At 62.4% G+C, this 16,398-nt stretch overlaps 1 protein-coding gene across 3 annotated transcripts in view; it reads left to right on the top strand.

Annotated features, from left to right (window-relative positions):
• Positions 1-16,103, top strand: part of MYRF (myelin regulatory factor) — a gene marked incomplete at both ends in the record, with an annotated part of 29,908 nt that extends 13,805 nt beyond the window's left edge. For 2 of the 3 annotated variants that reach the window (XM_084253068.1, XM_084253069.1), the window contains 23 exons: positions 623-684; positions 1,525-1,801; positions 2,971-3,221; positions 3,305-3,428; positions 5,075-5,270; positions 6,166-6,242; positions 6,425-6,535; positions 6,899-6,989; positions 7,371-7,571; positions 7,819-7,930; positions 8,834-8,943; positions 9,535-9,695; positions 9,769-9,841; positions 10,073-10,161; positions 10,423-10,491; positions 11,112-11,200; positions 11,312-11,491; positions 11,688-11,939; positions 13,705-13,792; positions 13,991-14,065; positions 14,368-14,473; positions 15,746-15,820; positions 16,023-16,103. In XM_084253068.1, the coding sequence (XP_084109194.1) occupies positions 623-684; positions 1,525-1,801; positions 2,971-3,221; positions 3,305-3,428; positions 5,075-5,270; positions 6,166-6,242; positions 6,425-6,535; positions 6,899-6,989; positions 7,371-7,571; positions 7,819-7,930; positions 8,834-8,943; positions 9,535-9,695; positions 9,769-9,841; positions 10,073-10,161; positions 10,423-10,491; positions 11,112-11,200; positions 11,312-11,491; positions 11,688-11,939; positions 13,705-13,792; positions 13,991-14,065; positions 14,368-14,473; positions 15,746-15,820; positions 16,023-16,103 (2,950 nt within the window). Of the gene's footprint in view, positions 1-622; positions 685-1,524; positions 1,802-2,970; positions 3,222-3,304; positions 3,429-5,074; positions 5,271-6,165; positions 6,243-6,424; positions 6,536-6,898; positions 6,990-7,370; positions 7,572-7,818; positions 7,931-8,833; positions 8,944-9,534; positions 9,696-9,768; positions 9,842-10,072; positions 10,162-10,422; positions 10,492-10,872; positions 10,954-11,111; positions 11,201-11,311; positions 11,492-11,687; positions 11,940-13,689; positions 13,793-13,990; positions 14,066-14,367; positions 14,474-15,745; positions 15,821-16,022 lie in introns of all 3 variants that reach the window. The other variant, XM_084253067.1, reaches the window with a different exon arrangement.
• Positions 16,104-16,398: the final 295 nt, after the last annotated feature.

Raw genomic sequence — 16,398 nt, 5'->3', positions numbered from 1 at the left:
GGGTTGGGTGGGTGGCTTGTCTGGAGAGCCGGGGGGCTCTGGGGCCAGCGCGGGGCCACCTTGGCCAGCAGCCTGAGCTTGCCGGCAGGCAGTCTCTCCAGAGGCGGGGACCTGGATGGCCGACGAACAGGACCCCGTGTGGCCTTGGCCGCCCCCTCTCTGGGCCAGCGCAGTCTTCACGCAGGACGTGTTGACCTCTCAGGGCTGAGTTTGTTCTTTTCCCCGAACCACTGATAAAACAAAACCTGTAAGAAGAAAATAAACCCAGGCTTGGTGAAGCTGGCGCCTTGCCCAGCCCACACCTGCCCCTGGCGGGCAGCCCCTGGCGACCCACTGAGGCTCCCCAGGCCCAGCCTCCCAGAGCCCTGCGTTTCCAGGAAGTGGGGCTTTGGTGGGTGCGGGCAGGCAGGCCAGGCCTGGCCCGTGGGTGCGGGGAGGGAGCCCTAAAAGCCCAGCACCATCGCCAGGGACAATGCACACTGATTCCAAATACCCAGTAGGTCTGAGGGGATGCTGGGCAGACCCCCCGGCCCACAGTGCAGCCCCGGCCCTGCCAGACACCCCAAGGGTGAGGGTGGGGGCTCTGCGGCCCACCCAATAGCCCTTTCCTCCCGCTCCGCAGCACGCTCCCGGACTCTCCCCCAGACTCGGGCTCCGAGGCCTACTCCCCCCAGCAGGTGAATGGTGAGTCCAGTGGGCACCGCCCTCCCCCTCTGGGGTTTGGGCAAGTGGTTGGGGCGGCCTTATCGGGGAGGGAGGGAACAGGGGAGGGAGGGGGCCAGCGGCCGCCCTACAGGCCTAGATTATCGCTGGTCAAATACTCCCCGGCGCTGGCTATTGTTTCCCCACGGGCGGGTGGGGAGCCCGGCTCTGCTGTGAGCAAGTGTCCCCGCTGGTGATGCCACCCGCCTGCCGCCTGCGCCACCATGGACGTGCCCTTCGGTAAGTGGACCTGTGGGGAAGGCCCGAGTGCAAGCCCCATCTGCCAGCCGGACCCATCTCACCTTGGGTGGTGCTGGGGCGCAGCGGCCCCCAGGTGGCCAAGAGCAGCAGGATCACAGGCAGCCAGCTCCCCGCAGCCCAGAGAGGGGTCAAGAGTTGTGTTTATCTTACCCAAAACATGTCTGGAATGCCTCCTGGGGAACAAAGGGAGCTGGGCCTCCCCCCTCAGGCTGGGGGGCTGGCCCCTGGGAGCCTGGCGGAGGGGCTGCTGGAGGAAGGGCGAAGCCCCCGCCGCCGCCACTGGCAGGACTGTGCAAGGGGACCGGGGAGACTCTTCCTGAGGCTCCAGGAGGATCTGGGAGGGAAACTGGGATGGTCCGGGGAAGGTGCTGGCTAGGATGCGGGGAAAGGCCGCTCACCCCTGGCCCGTGTCTCACCTCCTAACACGTGGGGTGGGCGGGAAGGCAGCCTCCAAGTTTGGCTCAGGAGGGGGTGGGAATCAGGAGACCCTGTCCCGGGGAGACCTGGTGCCCGGGACCCGAGTGAGGTAGGTCTCTGACGCCCACCCCCTCTCTCCCACAGACCCCCATCTCCTGCGCACCATAACCCCTGAGACCCTCTGCCATGTAGGAGTGCCCTCTCGCCTGGAGCACCCGCCCCCACCTCCAGCCCACCTGCCAGGCCCCCCGCCCCCGCCGCCCCCGCCTCACTACCCCATCCTGCAGCGGGACCTGTACATGAAGGCCGAGCCCCCGATGCCCCCCTACGCTGCCATGGGGCAAGGTCTGGTGCCCACCGATCTGCACCACACCCAGCAGTCCCAGATGTTGCACCAGCTGCTGCAGCAGCATGGAGCAGAGTAAGACTTGAGCACGCCCCCCCCACCAGGAGGAGGGGTCGGGGGCCGGCCGGGCAGAGAGGGAGGTAGCAACAGCGATGAGAAGGGCAGCAGCTCTAACCCCAGGCGATGGGGTCACCGCGTGGGTATCAGTGCGCCCGCAGCGTGTGGGGGATGACGGCTGCCACCAGCGGCCCACGCTGCCTTATGGAGGGGGGGCAGGACTATCTCTGTCGCACAGATAGGTAAAGTGGGGCCCTGACTGGGGGAGATGCTGGTCCAGGTCACGAACTCGGAGGGCAGAGCCTGACTTGACCCAGGGGCTGTATTCTTACCCAGCTGAAGTCTCGGTCATTTTAGCAGTTTTACATTCACAAAAGCTTTCCTGCTTTCTTTTTTTGAAAGATTTATTTATTTATTTTTGCATAGAAGAACTGGGGTACAGGCCAGAGGTATGTGGGAGGGGTGAGAGGATTCATCAGAGACAGAGTGGGGAGAAGAGCAGGCAGCTTTACTGAAACACACTGCTGAGGGGAGCTGTGGGGGAGACAGGAGAGGGCTGCGGCGCCATGTGGGTAGCTCCCTGGCCGGGGATCGAATTCAGGCCTTAGTGGTGACAGCACTGAGACTTAACCCCTAGGCCACCAGCAAGGCCCCTACATTCACAAAAGCTTTCATTGAAGCAAAGTTTCTACTGCCCAAACTTTCTGTAAGCCAGAAGGGGCAGGAGTGCTATGCAGACTCACAAATCTTCAGCCTCCCCAACCCCCAGAAACTCCTTCCCAGCCTCTGTGGCCCCAGAGGCTGCTTGTTTCTAACTCAGGGGGCTGCTCTCTTGTCCCCACTGTAAAGGTGACACTGAGGTGACACCAGAGGGAAGGGAACTACTCATCCATTCGACAAGTGATTCTAAGTGCCAGGCTTGGTGCTTGGTGTGGTGAGGAGGCAACAAGTCAGGTGTGGCTCCTGCCCTCCTGGGCTCACAGTCTGGGGGTCAGGGGGTCATTACAGAGAACAAGAACACGGAGTGATGGGAGAGCACAGAGGAGGCAAAGCCTGCAGGCTTCCTGTAGGAGGTGTCCTCTGGGCTGGGCTTCTCCTGCTGAAATGGTGGAGAGGGAGGCAGTGTTACCCAGAGGGACGGGGCTCGGGGAGAGCCAACCCCCATGGTGTGTACCTCTATCCCCCAGGCTTCCCACACACCCGTCCAAGAAGAGGAAGCACTCTGAATCACCCCCCAATACCCTCAATGCCCAGATGCTGAATGGAATGATCAAACAGGAGCCTGGGACCGTGTCAACTCTGCCCCCACACCCTGCTCGAGCCCCATCCCCGCCCTGGCCTCCCCAGGGCCCGCTCTCCCCAGGCCCTGGCTCCTTGCCCCTCAGCATCGCCCGGGTGCAGACGCCGCCTTGGCACCCACCAGGTGCACCCTCACCAGGTACATGGCTGGCCTGCCCTACCCCCAGGGGTTGGCATAGGGTGCCGGGGCCTAGGGCCCACAGGGGTGTTCCCTCCCCCCAGGCCTCCTGCAGGACAGTGACAGCCTCAGTGGCTCCTACCTGGACCCCAACTACCAGTCCATCAAGTGGCAGCCGCATCAGCAGAACAAGTGGGCGACACTGTATGATGCCAACTGCAAGGAGCTGTGAGTGATGAGGCCCTCCCTGCCCACCCACCCCCACCCTGGGACCCCAGCAGGGGGTTGAGTCCTTGCATAGGGCCTGGGGGCACGTGGTACAAGAGGGTCCCAGCTGACGGAAGGGCCAGCAGGCCCATGGCAGAGCTGGGACTGGCACTTGGGTTCCTGCACCAGGGCCTGCCCGAGGCCTCCTTAAGAAGGTGGCTCTGCCCAGGAGGGGCCTGGGGGGGCAGGCAGGAGAAGTGGGTGGGTCCACATTTTCTGGCTCCTCCTTTCCCTCCACCTCTTCCTCTCCTCCTGCATTCCTGGAAGGGAAGCAGGAAGCTAAATGTCAGCAAGGCCCTTCCAGCTGCCCCCTCCCTGGAGGGGAGAAATGGGGGAGGGGGGGCAACGCTGGGTCAGAGGCTGTCCCACCATTCCTAGCTCTCCCTCAACATCCACCCCTGCCTGCCAGGAACACCTGGACCACTGCCCTCCCCCTTCCAGAGGGAAAGGAATGGGGGGCAGAGAGCACCTCACCTCACTTTGGACATGGCCTGGCCTGGGCAGGTAGCTGAGACCAGCCTCCTGGAACTGGGCACACCAGGCTGTGGGGGACTCTTAGCCAGAGCCCTCAGAGCCGGGGGCAGCCAGCTGCTGTGGTGGCTGAAACATCCCTTTGAAGCCCTGCCATGGTGGGGGGGTCCCTACCGCAGCCATCAGATGAGTGACCCCTCCCCCACTCACTCTTACTCCCCCACTTCTCAGGCCAACCCTGCCTCCCAGGTCCCAAGGCTAGGAGCTGGCAGCAGAGGCCCCCAGGAAGGCTCAGAAACTTCCTGGGTGTTCCCCTAGGCAGGCAGGTGGGTGGAGCTCTGTGAGGCAGAAGGCGTGAGCCCAGGGCCTGTCTGTAGAAGTAAACCAGGCCCAAAGGCTTCTTCCCACAAGCTGGAAACATTTCTCCTGCCTGGCTTCCTCCAGCCAGGCCCCAGGCATGGGGGGCACTGCCTGTGCCTGGGGACCTGGTGAGGGTGGGCCAGCAATCGCCTCATTCTACCCGAAGGGTCCAGACTTGGAACACTTTCCCAGCACCAGATGGGTCAACTGAAGCCGAGTCCAGGCTGCTCAGAGTGCCCCTCTCCCACCCAGGAGGATGGAGGGGTCACAGTGAGGATGTCTGGGGGCTTGAGCAAGCCGGTGGGCAGGGGCTGGGCTGGCAGCAGAGCCGGCGCCTGGTTCCACCGTTTCCATGGCAACCGGCTGTCAGGCGGCAGTGAGGTTCTGCAGATGCATCCCCTCTCACCCTGTCTCCTGCGAGGGAGGGGGCTTCGGGCAGCCTTCTGGGAAGGAGCCAAGTGTGGTGAGGGGCCATCAAGCCCCTTGTCAGGCGTTCTCTGCTGTCCAGCGGACCCACGGGTCTTGCCCTGCTCCCCCATCACCAGGGCCTGGTGGCCCCAGGCATGCAAGGAAGGAGGTGTTGGCAGACCTGAGCTCAAAGCCTCCTGGGGACACAGTTTCCATTTCTGAAAAGTGGGAGCAGCCCCATGAATGATTTCAAGATGGGGGGCAGTTCTGGAAAAGGGAACCGCTTTGGAACGCAGGCCTATGGCAGGGCTGGACACCCCAGACCCCTCTCGGAGGGGCCTTGTGTGAGTGCCATCCCCTGCCCCCAGGCCCATGCTCACCTACCGCGTGGACGCTGACAAAGGTTTCAACTTCTCGGTGGGTGACGACGCCTTCGTGTGCCAGAAGAAGAACCACTTCCAGGTGACGGTGTACATCGGCATGCTGGGCGAGCCCAAGTACGTCAAGACGCCCGAAGGCCTCAAGCCCCTCGACTGCTTCTACCTGAAGCTGCACGGAGTGAAGGCAGGTTTGGGGCTCAGCAGGGACTGGACGAGAGGGCCAGGAAGGCTTGGGGGCATGGAAAGACCGGAGGTGAAGTGAGTGTGAGGAAACCCCTCAGGACTGAATCCACCTTCCTCCCGGCGCCCACCCCTTAAATGTCCTGCTCCTCAGCCCTCTTCCTGCTTCTGCTCCCTGTTTCCTTTGCTCCCTGGGACCGACCCCAAGTCTTGGCCTCTTCAGCCAAGACCCTTTTCCAGATCCCTCTGTCAGCTGCCTCAGCTCCACGCCCCAACATGAGCTCTCCTTGGCCTCCTCTACAGAAACAGGGCAGCAGCGCCCTGGTTACCCAAGCCATAGATCCAGGACCCAGTTGTCCTCACCTCACATGCACCGGGCCCTGCTATCCTTCGACCCAGTGCCCTCCTCTCCTCCCCTCTGCCTCTCCTCAGGCCAGGCCGCTGCCCTCCTTGTTTGAATATGCTCAGAACTTCCGCTCCAGGGGCCTACTCGCCCTCCGCCGGAGCTTCAGGGACGGGGAGGGCTGGCCTGTAGGCATGCTGGGCAGTGCCCGGAAGGGCTGGTGGGGTGTGGCGGGAGAGGTCTGGGGGGTGAGAGGGTTTGGGTGTGAGCGGGTGTTGTGAGGGTTGGCTTGGGGTGTATGCTCAGAGGGTGTAGGTGTGGAAGAGGGTATGGGCTGGGAGTGTGACTGTGGGGGGCTCACATGCAGAGGCGGGGGGAGTGGTATGGATACCAGCCACTGCCAACAACATGGCTATGTCCGGAAGGCATCTGAGTGTTGGGGAAGTGAGGCCGTGGGTTTGTTCCTCATGAGCTCCAGCTGGGCCAGGCCTGAGGGGCGGGAGGAGGGCAGGGCCAGGTGGGAGCCTGAGGTGCCATGGGCTCCGCTCCTCCCCAGCTGGAGGCCCTGAACCAGTCCATCAACATCGAGCAGTCGCAGTCGGACAGAAGCAAGCGGCCCTTCAACCCCGTCACGTGAGAGTTTGATCCCCTGGGGGTGGTGCCAGGAGGGCTGACTCAGGGACTGGCGGGGCACTGAGGAGGCCAGGCAGCCCCTGCAGTGTCACTCCCCACACACTCCTGTGCTGGTGCCCCCTATGGCCAGGCTCTCCACAGCCCGCCTCCCTGCCCCCTGAGTACCCTCCTCTCCTCCACAGGGTCAATCTACCCCCTGAGCAGGTCACGAAGGTGACTGTGGGGAGGCTGCACTTCAGCGAGACCACTGCCAACAACATGCGCAAGAAGGGCAAGCCCAACCCTGACCAGAGGTGAGAGGCCGGCGCCCCTCTGTCTCTGAGTGGGGGGCAGTCATCTCAGACTGACCCACTCTACAGACCTGAGACTTCGAGCCCACCATTGGCTCCTGGTGGGCGCGCAAAAGCTGGGCTTCTGGACTGAGGAACATTGCTATGGGCCTCCCTCTGGGCCTTGGGGAGCTTCTGCCCCCTGGTGGAGACTCAGGCTCCTCTGCTGTTGGAGGGGGTGTTCGTGCCCCTGGCTGAGGCCCCGGAGCTGGGGAGATGATTGAGTGGGAGGTTCTGTGCTCTGTACATCCCACCTGGGAAGGGTGGCAGAGGCAGGGGCAGGTGGGGTGGGATCCTGGGTGGCTCCAAGACCCCTGTGTGCCCCAGGTACTTCATGCTGGTGGTGGCCCTCCAGGCCCACGCCCAGAACCAGAACTACACGCTGGCCGCCCAGATTTCTGAGCGCATCATTGTGCGGGTAAGGGCCCCCAGAACTGGGAGAAACAGCCCCCAGGAGCAACACTGGGGTAATGGCGTACTGAGCTGGGTGTGGATCCTGCTGGACACTGGCTGTGTGGCCCTGGGCAAGGCTCCCACCCTCTCTGGGCCTCAGGGTCCTTCACAGTAAAGCATAGAGGTGCACAAGTCCTGGTAGCCTTCTCGGATCCTACAAGAGCCTGCAGGCTGCCGCAATGGGCCGGACATTTTAAGTTGGGGTGGGGTGGAGTGATGCTAAGATGGGGTGAAGAGGCCTGGCTGGAGTAGGAAGGGTGCCTGCTGTGGCGGGGCTTCCCCTTTTCAGGGCGCTACAGCCCTCCCACCCCCAGGACTGATCTGATCCCAATCCAAATCGTGCCAGGCCTCCAATCCCGGCCAGTTTGAGAGTGACAGCGACGTGCTGTGGCAGCGGGCGCAGGTGCCCGACACCGTCTTCCACCATGGCCGTGTGGGCATCAATACCGACCGGCCGGATGAGGCGCTGGTGGTGCACGGCAACGTCAAGGTCATGGGCTCCCTCATGCACCCCTCAGACCTGCGGGCCAAGGAGCACGTGCAAGAGGTGGGCGCGGGGCTGCAGGGGCGGGGCCAGCGGGAGGGGCGAGGCCGGGTGGAAGGGCCGGCTGCGGGGAAGGAGGCGGGGATCTGGATCCTGGATCAATTCACCCCGTAGCAGGGGTTCACCCCCCTCCTCGCCCCACACTTGCAGCCTCTGGGCTCCGAGGTCGGCTCTGGTCGGGCCTGCTCTGGACAGACCCACTCCGAGCGTGCCTGGCAGCGGTTCAGTCCGGGCCCTGGCTCTCCCGCAGGTGGACACCACGGAACAGCTGAAGCGGATCGCGCGCATGCGGCTGGTGCACTACAGGTACAAGCCGGAGTTCGCCGCCAGCGCGGGCCTCGAGACCACAGCGCCAGAAACCGGTACGCCCCCCACTGCGGGGGCTGGGGCTGGGGCCAGGAGCCGGTCACCCCGCCCCCTGAGTCCCCTTTTTTAGCAGTTCTGGCCGGATCCCTGGAAACCCTACCCCCAGGACCCCCTCCCCCTGACCCCTGGAATCTTGCCTTCTAGAAGCTCTGCTCCTCAGTGTAGGGGCAGGATGACGCAGAGCAGGTTTTCTATGATCCGAGCAGATGGGGTAAAGGAGGAGAGAGTCCTGGAGCCCTCGGTGGCTTTTGCAGGCTTTTATTGGGATTTTACTGGGTACACGGCAGGCAGGGGTGCTGGGGGGCCAGGAGGCTGGCAGGCCTCCCAGCCTCCTGCAAGTCTTCACTCTGGGCTCTCCAGTGTCCTCTGCTCGACTGGCATCCCCGAGATGCCGCCCTTGTAAGCCCAGTCTCTCAGCCCAGGTGTACCCTCTTACGCATGCCCACACCCCGCTCCAGGTGCCCGCCGTCAGGCACGCATTCAGGACCGCAGGGATCCGTCATCCATCCTAATGGCGGGAGGGCAGAAAAGCCTGATGCTTTTTATTTACCCTACACTCAGCCCCTAGAAAATCAGGGTGCTGGGAACCTTGCCTCCTAGAGGGTGCTTGGCCTCCTAGACGAGCCAGCCTTCAACCTCCTGGTTCTCTGCCCCCGTCTTCTGGGATTCTAACTCCCAGGAATCAGTCCCACCTTTCAGCAGGAGAACCCCATATCTTAGACCCCCCCTTTCCCACCCCAACTGTGGTTTGTGTCTCGGGGATGCCCCCTGCTCCAAGATCCTTGGAAACCAAATTTCTAGCCTCCAGAACCTCTCTCCACTTCCTGCCCTCTCCTTACATTAGGGTGCAGTGGGCAGTTCTCCCTCCCCCCCACATTTGGCTTGTCCCCCCGCCCCAGGTGTCATTGCCCAGGAGGTGAAGGAGATCCTGCCTGAGGCGGTGAAGGACACTGGAGATGTGGTCTTCGCCAACGGGAAGACCATAGAGAACTTCCTGGTGGTGAACAAGGTCTGCAGGCTTGGGGCAACTGGAGGGACCCCAAAAGGTAGAAGGGTGGGCCAACTGGAGGAGCACTCCCCCCTCCCATAGAGACTGGGGGCACTGAAATGCGGAAGGCAGGAGCCACCCAGTCTTCCCTCTGCTTCCTCCAGCGCCCCCTCCCACCCCATAGGTTCAAGGTGTGGGGGGGGGGAGCGGGTCACGGGGGTTGGCTGCTGTGGCTGCGTGCTCAAGGCAACAGGACCCTCGCTGAGGGCCATGTGCCCATGCAGGAGGGTAACAGCAGTGAATGCTGAGCCATCCCCTTGTGGCTACTACTTGAAAGCGAGGTTTAGAAGCTGGGCACGGGTGGGGGATGGGGGGCGGGGGGGTGGCCTCCGATGAGTAGTGAAGTGCTCAAGTCTGAGGCGCAGGTCCATCAGGGAGGGACATCAGAGGACATTCTCACAAGGGGCGGGAAGCGAAGGTACAGAGGTGGGATGCTGTTGGGAGGCAGGCCCTGGGAGCTGGGGAGCAGAGGCAGCACTGGGGGTGGGAGGCTGAGAGGGGCGCCCGGGCAGCGCTGACTGTGCCTCAACCTTGAGCCCCGGCCCTCGGCAGGAGCGCATCTTCATGGAGAACGTGGGTGCCGTGAAGGAGCTGTGCAAGCTGACGGACAACCTGGAGACGCGCATTGACGAGCTGGAGCGCTGGAGCCACAAGCTGGCCAAGCTGCGGCGACTGGACAGCCTCAAGTCCACCGGCAGCTCGGGTGCCTTCAGGTGGGGGCGCAGGGCGGGGGAGGGCAAGATCCCTTTCCCTGAGGCACCTCTGATCCTGGCCCTCTTGCTGCAGCCATGCCGGGAGCCAGTTCAGCCGGGCAGGCAGTGTCCCCCACAAAAAGAGGCCCCCCAAGATGGCCAGCAAGGTGAGGGTAGGCAAGGATGGGAGGCAGGTTGGACTGGGGGGGCTTCCCCATCTCCATGACCACTCTCGGCAGCTTGCACCTCTCTGGGCTCATGTCCCCTCCCTGGCCAATCTTGGGCCCTCCTGGAGGAATGATTAGACCACAGCACCCCGCCTTCGGCAGAGTCCACAGTGGGTGGTATCAGGGATACCCTAAGTCTGGCCCTTTCCTGCTTTTCCTCTTGGTCCTCAGTCATCGTCTGTGGCCCCAGACCAGGCCTGCATCAGCCAACGCTTCCTGCAGGGGACCATCGTCGCCCTGGTGGTGGTCATGGCCTTCAGGTGACTCGCGCTCCACGTTCTGGGGGGCTGGCTGGGGTTTTCGAGCTCCCCCTGGGCTCAGGCCTGGGGAGGAACATGTGGCCCTGGAGGTGGAGCTGCTGACATCTCCAGGAGGGAGGCGGCTCTCTCAGTCAGACCCCGGGGGTGGGCGAGAGCCCCTTACAGGCATCATCTGGGAACCCACCCTGGGGCACTGCCCCAGAGAGAGGGCGCTGGACGGTGATGCCAGCTCTAACAGTGGCCCTTTCCTGTGGCTCCCAGCGTGGTGTCCATGTCCACCCTGTACGTGCTAAGCCTGCGCACCGAGGAGGACGTGGTAGAGACTGATGGGTATGTCCCCGGAGGCGCAGTGCCCGCCAGGCCAGGCCAGACTCAGGGTCAGAGGAGTCCCTAGGCTATCTTCCCTAGAGGCTTCCCCTCAGCCTGTGGGGTTTGCAGGGGCGGGTGGGGGTCTCCCCGGAGGGCAGGCAGCCCTGCTGAAGCCGATGCTGTTTTCTGCTCTGCTCAGCGTTGCTCCAAGGCAGCTGGGCACTGAGAGGCAGGGGTGCCTTGCGGAACCCAGGGTGGGGTGAGGGTGGAGAGGAGGGCCAGGCTGGGACCTCGGGCTCTGCCTGCTCACTGTCACCCACAGCTCCTGGGGCGACCTCTGACTGTGTCTTCTCTCTCCTCCCTTGCGCCTGTCCCCTCCTCTTCATCTCTGCTGCCCCCTAGCTCTCTTGCCGTGTCCACTTCCTGTCTTCTGGCCCTGCTCCGGCCCCAGCACCCTGGGCGGGGTGAGGCCATGTGCCCATGGTACGTGTCTGGACCAAGCCTCTGCCTCTTACTGCCCTTCTTCCTGCCTCCTCTGCGCCGTCCTTGTCCACCTCCTCCTGCCCCTCCTGCTTCTCCGGGATGCCCAGGCACCCCCTTCAGGCTGTCCCAGGCCCTGAGCTCAGCTCTTGCTTCCCCAGCAGGTTCAGCCAGAGCTTTGGGACCACTGAGCGCCGACAGTCCCCTGGGACCACTGGGCTGCCAGGCACACAGCCCTCTCTGCTGCTGGGTGTGTGCTGGTGGGCCTGGCCGGGGGTGGGGGGAATGCAAGACTGAGGGCTGTGCTCTGTTCCCCCAACCCCACCCCACCCACAACTCACATAGCCTCCTGCTTCCTCAGTTACCACCAGCCTGACCAGCATGGCCCCGGGTCCAGCCCTCCGCACCTTGGACCTGTGCTCCAGCCAGTCCTGCCCCATCATCTGCTGCTCCTCACCTGCCCCCAAACCCACCACCGACCCAGGTTTTGGCTCCAGCTTGCACCCCGGCCACAGTCCCAGCCCCTCCACCAACCGCTCAGGTATCTCTGGAGGGGGGCCCTAAAGTCTCGCTGGCTAGTGGCTGGGTCTCCGAGAGCCCAGAATAAGGCTCAGGAGAAAGACTGGGTTTCCCTGAGGGGACCAAGGGACAGATGGGCATCACCCAAGTCCACTGGGGACAGCTGGGCAGGAGACAGCCAGTTCCCTCTTGTCAGCCTGTCCTGGTTCTATCCACAGGCCCCAGCCAGATGGCCCTGCTGCCGGTCACCAACATCAGAGCCAAGTCCTGGGGCCTCTCGGCCAATGGCATTGATCACTCCAAGCATCCAAAGAGCTTGGAGCCTGTGGCCAGCCCTGCAGTCCCCTTCCCTGGGGCGCAAGGCAAAGCCAAGAACAGCCCCAGCCTTGGTCTCCATGGCCGGGCCCGCCGAGGGGCTCCCCAGCCCAGCCTGAGCCCTGCCCAGCCCACTCGGGCCCAGGGCCAGCCAGGTACTGGTCCTGCCCCCTACACCTGGGCCACTGACCTGGGCCCATTTCGGGGCAAGGCCTGGGTACAGAACTGCCAGTCAGCAGGTATCTGCTGAGCCCGTGCAGCAGGCCCCGCGCAGCTTCCCTCCACGTCATTCATAGTAACATTGACGCGGGATAAACAATCCTGGCTGACATCAAATGAGAGTGTTGTGCAAGCACCTGCTTTGTTTTGCTCTGCTTGCAGCCCGCATTTTCAGAAGCCTGGTGATGTTAAGGGAGGACTTACTGGAATGTCCAGGGGTCAGGCAGGAACCTTGTATAGATTGTCCCATTGACAGTCCTGCAAAGGAGGGAATTTTCTACCTTGTTCGGAGGAGGAAACAGGCTTGTGTGCAGTGACTTGCCCAGGGCGGCACAGTCCCATTAACTGCAGAGCTAGAACTTGACCCCAAGTCCCCCGGCTGCTTCTATGTCACCACCAGGGCAACCAGGGTCCTGTACAGGGTCCCCTCAAGTTTTCCAAACCTCAAGCTTTTGGTTTTCAAAACGCTAAACCTTTTATTGCAGTGATTTTCAAACTGGGTTCCTGGAGCTGCTGGGTGGGCTGCTCGGAAGTCGAAGAGGCCAAGAGCCTTCCGTGCTTTACCAGGCAGCTCTGCTTTAGGTATCAGGCCACCTCATCAACTTTCATTTGATGGGTTTTGTGGCTTATAGTGGAAAAAAAAAAAACCTTCAGAAACTGGCTTGCAGAGATTGAAGTTCAAGGTGATGGGGAAACCCCAGGCAGCTGTTTCCTGAGCCGCTGCTTTGACTGGCTGGGGACGGGGCACTCAGGGTAATGAAGACAGACACGCTCCTGTGCCCAAAGGCTCACAGACACAAAAACACAGCAGCATGAAGAGCCTCTGTGGGGAGTCTTAGGCAGCATGCCGACTGGCGAGGGCACTGAGTCCAGGCTGAGGTGGGGTAGAAATTAGGGAAGAGCCCCTGGAGGGGCTGACTTTGGACCGGTCTCTGCAGGACCGTCGCTGTATGTCTTAAAGAGAATTGGGACGGGCCCCTCCCATCTCGTCGGTACATGATCATGGGCGTGCTGGGTCCGGCTGGGGTCCTTGGGTGTGGTGCCTAAGCTGTGGTATTTGTCCCGCTCCAGCAAACGTTCAGTGCCAGGGACCCCAGCTGCCCCTGGGGAGGGAGGGATGGTGAAGTCAGCAAGCCTGTAGGGGAACGGAGGTGGACAAGAAAGCCTCCTCCACCCCGTGTCATTCTTCAGCTCCATCCCCACCCAGCCAGCAGTCCGGGCTAGCCCCTCGGCACAGGGCCACAGGGCCACGGCGTGTGCTTACATACACGTCTCACCAATGGCTCCGAGGGGAGGTGGGGAAAGGGCCCTGATTTGTGTGCCTCCTTCCACCATGGCTGACCTGAAGCTACTGGCTGGACGTCGCGGAACTGAGTCGGGAAGATATGCGTGCGATCAGGAAGAGAAGCCAATAAGCTGATCCCTCTGCAAGCAGGGATGTGGAAGACCCATCCTTGCTCCTGGGAGTTGTGGTTCTGTCAAGGAGGCAGACCTCAGGTTCATGGAAACTGACTAGCCTTTGGGATTCTGGGGAAGTAGGTGGTGTGGCCCCAGCCATTGTGGGGGTCTGGAAAGAGTAATCTGAAACGTATACTAACGTGTGTGACTGATCCAAGTTTAGCAAGGAAAGACTTGGCTGCTGCTCATTTGTGTCCTGCCTTGTCACCCTCCTCCCTGCCCAAACAGCCTCTCTACTTGCAGAGCCAGTGCCCTCCCTGACCTCCATCCAGGTGCTGGAGAATTCAATGCCCATCACCTCCCAGTACTGCGCTCCAGGGGATACCTGCAGGTGGGCTTGGCTCAGGATAGGTTCCTCAGGTGCTAAGAGCCCAGGCAGGACAGCTGGCCAGATCTTGCACCTCCCCCCGCCAGCCAACTCTTTTCCAGGCCTTGACGGGCTCTGTTATTGACGGGCCTGAGGAATATGGCGGGGAGGGAGGGCTTGGTAGGGTGGCTTTCGGCTAAGGAGCCAGCTTTGTCCTTTCAGGCCTGGAAACTTCACCTACCACATCCCTGTCAGCAGTAGCACCCCACTGCACCTCAGCCTGACCCTGCAGATGAAGTAAGTGCTGGCATGGGGATCTCATGCAACTCGGGGGAGGGGGCAGAGGAGAGATGCAAACTTTATCATCTGTTCTCTGCTTAACTGGCCTTGTGACCCTGGCAATCTCTGGGCTCCAGTTCTTCACCCCGAAAGAGCTGCTGCCTCACAGGCATGTGGGCTGGTGGACGGGAAAGGGGAGCATCTGGACTGTCATGCTTCCTTTCCCGGCTTGTTTCAGCAGGGCGGGGAGATGCAGTGGAGGGCGCTTGGGCGGAGGGACTCTGGAACCCCACTTCCCTGCTAACTGGGCCTTTCCCCAGCTCCTCGTCCCCTGTGTCTGTGGTGCTGTGCAGCCTGATGTCAAAGGAGGAGCCGTGTGAAGAGGGGGACTCTCCACAGGGCCTCCACAACCACCAGGACACCCAGGTAGGGGTGACTGGGAGGCTGGGTGCAGCCAAGCCCCAGAACTTCCTCTCCCCTGGTACAACTGAGCCCCCAAACTGGCGAGGAGGGGGAGCTGGGGTCAGCATGCAGGCACCCCATACGAAACATACCAGGGCCTGGGCCTTCGCACCCTGTGGGGTGAATGGGTGCGCTGCTCACTGCCGAGCACCTCTTGGCCCTGTCTTGGCCATGACAGCCCACACAGTCCCCAGGGACCAAGCCTGGACTCTGGCGTCCTGGGCAAGGAGAGCTGACCTGTGGCCTGCGGTCTCCGTCCTCCGCTGCCCCACGCGCCAGCCTGCAGCCCCTCACAGCCACACCCAAAGTCATGTTTGATTGAGACCTGAGGACGATTTGAGGTCGGCTGGGGAAGGAAAAAGGGGGTGGTGTCCCAGGAGTAGGGGAGCTCCGGAGGCGAGAGGACCTAGCGGAAGGGGGAGGACTAAGGGAGGAGGCAAGACGCCTGGACTTGGGCCCAGGCTGGGAGGTTCCATTTGTGATGGGGGCAAGATCCGCATGTCGACGGCAACCCCCGCTCAGGGGACCAAATGGCTGGATCTCTTCACTGACCGGCTCCCCCGCAGCCAGGGGACCTGCAGTTATGAGGCTGAGCACAAATGAAGGGAATTTTTCTCACTCACTCTCTGTCCCAGGCCCATGCTGGGCCCAGCTGGGAGACAAAGGTGAAGTGGGCACAGCTTTGCCTTCCAAGGATACTTAGGGAGAAACACCGCAGAAATGCACTCTTGTGGGGATAGCGAGGGTGAGAGCCCCGAACAGGCCAGGCCTTGGGGTGCCAGAGGGAGGGAGGCCAGCCTGATACCTGTTAGCAGTGGAGGTCAGGCTTGGACCCATGTGCCCAAAGCTCAGCTGCGCAAGTCGAGGCAGCTGGCCTCACATGCCCCTGCCAGGAAGAGCCGGACAGACCTGGCCCCGAGCCCCGCTCTGCCGACATCTGCAAGTGACCAAGCGCTCCTGCCCGGACGCAGACAGCACCCTTAGCGGGCTGTAGCGAGGATGGGGATGACAGACGTGTGCCCCAGAGTATTGTGCGTGATGAGGCAGGGAGGCAGTGGCCAGGTGTGGACCACTGGCACAGAGATACCAGGCAGGAAGTTGACTGCAGTTCCCCAAAGCCCCCTCCGGTCTCGCTACGGGGCTCTCTGCTTTTATCCTCATAAACCTCGCCATGAGCCAAGGCTGCCGTGGCCCTGGTGAGGGCTGCCACTGACCCCTCTTCCCCCCTCTCTCCAGGGCACCTCCCACCAGTGGCCAGTAACCATCCTGTCCTTCCGCGAATTCACCTACCACTTCCGGGTGGCACTGCTGGTAAGCACAGGCAATCCCTCTGCCTCCTACCCACCCCTCCCCCTGCACTTGTATCTCAGTGTGGGGCTGGGGGAGGAGCAGGAACTGGTCTGCAGAGCTCTTGGGAGAACTTGGGCAGCCTCAGGTGACGTCAGCAAGGGGTGTGCCTCCTGCCCTGTACCACCAGAGCCTCCTGACCCCTTCCCACTGCCCTTCCACCCAGGGTCAGGCCAACTGCAGTTCAGAAGCCCTGGGCCGGCCAGCCACAGACTACTACTTCCACTTCTACCGCCTGTGTGACTGAGCTGCCCTCCCCGGGCAGCTGTACAGCAGGGCCCTGGGTCCCCAGGTGTCACCGCCACACGCACTGGATGTCATGGTGTTACACTGGAGCCTGCGCCCCAGCTCTCTCCACTCACTGGCGCTCTCTCGGAGAGACTGAGCTGGGCTCGGCCCTCCCCACGACTGGTGAAACTGGAAGTCCTCACACTGGAGCTGCTGTCCTGCTGGTGGCCCCTCATCCCACGGCAGAGCTGGACAGGGACCTCCTGGGGCAGGACAGGCCCAATTCCCACCTGTCCACTCTGGTGGTTGGAGGG

The sequence above is a fragment of the Talpa europaea genome, assembly GCF_964194135.1.
Source record: "Talpa europaea genome assembly, chromosome: 1".
NCBI lineage: Eukaryota > Metazoa > Chordata > Mammalia > Eulipotyphla > Talpidae > Talpa > Talpa europaea.
This window is presented reverse-complemented; position numbering and strand designations above follow the sequence as displayed.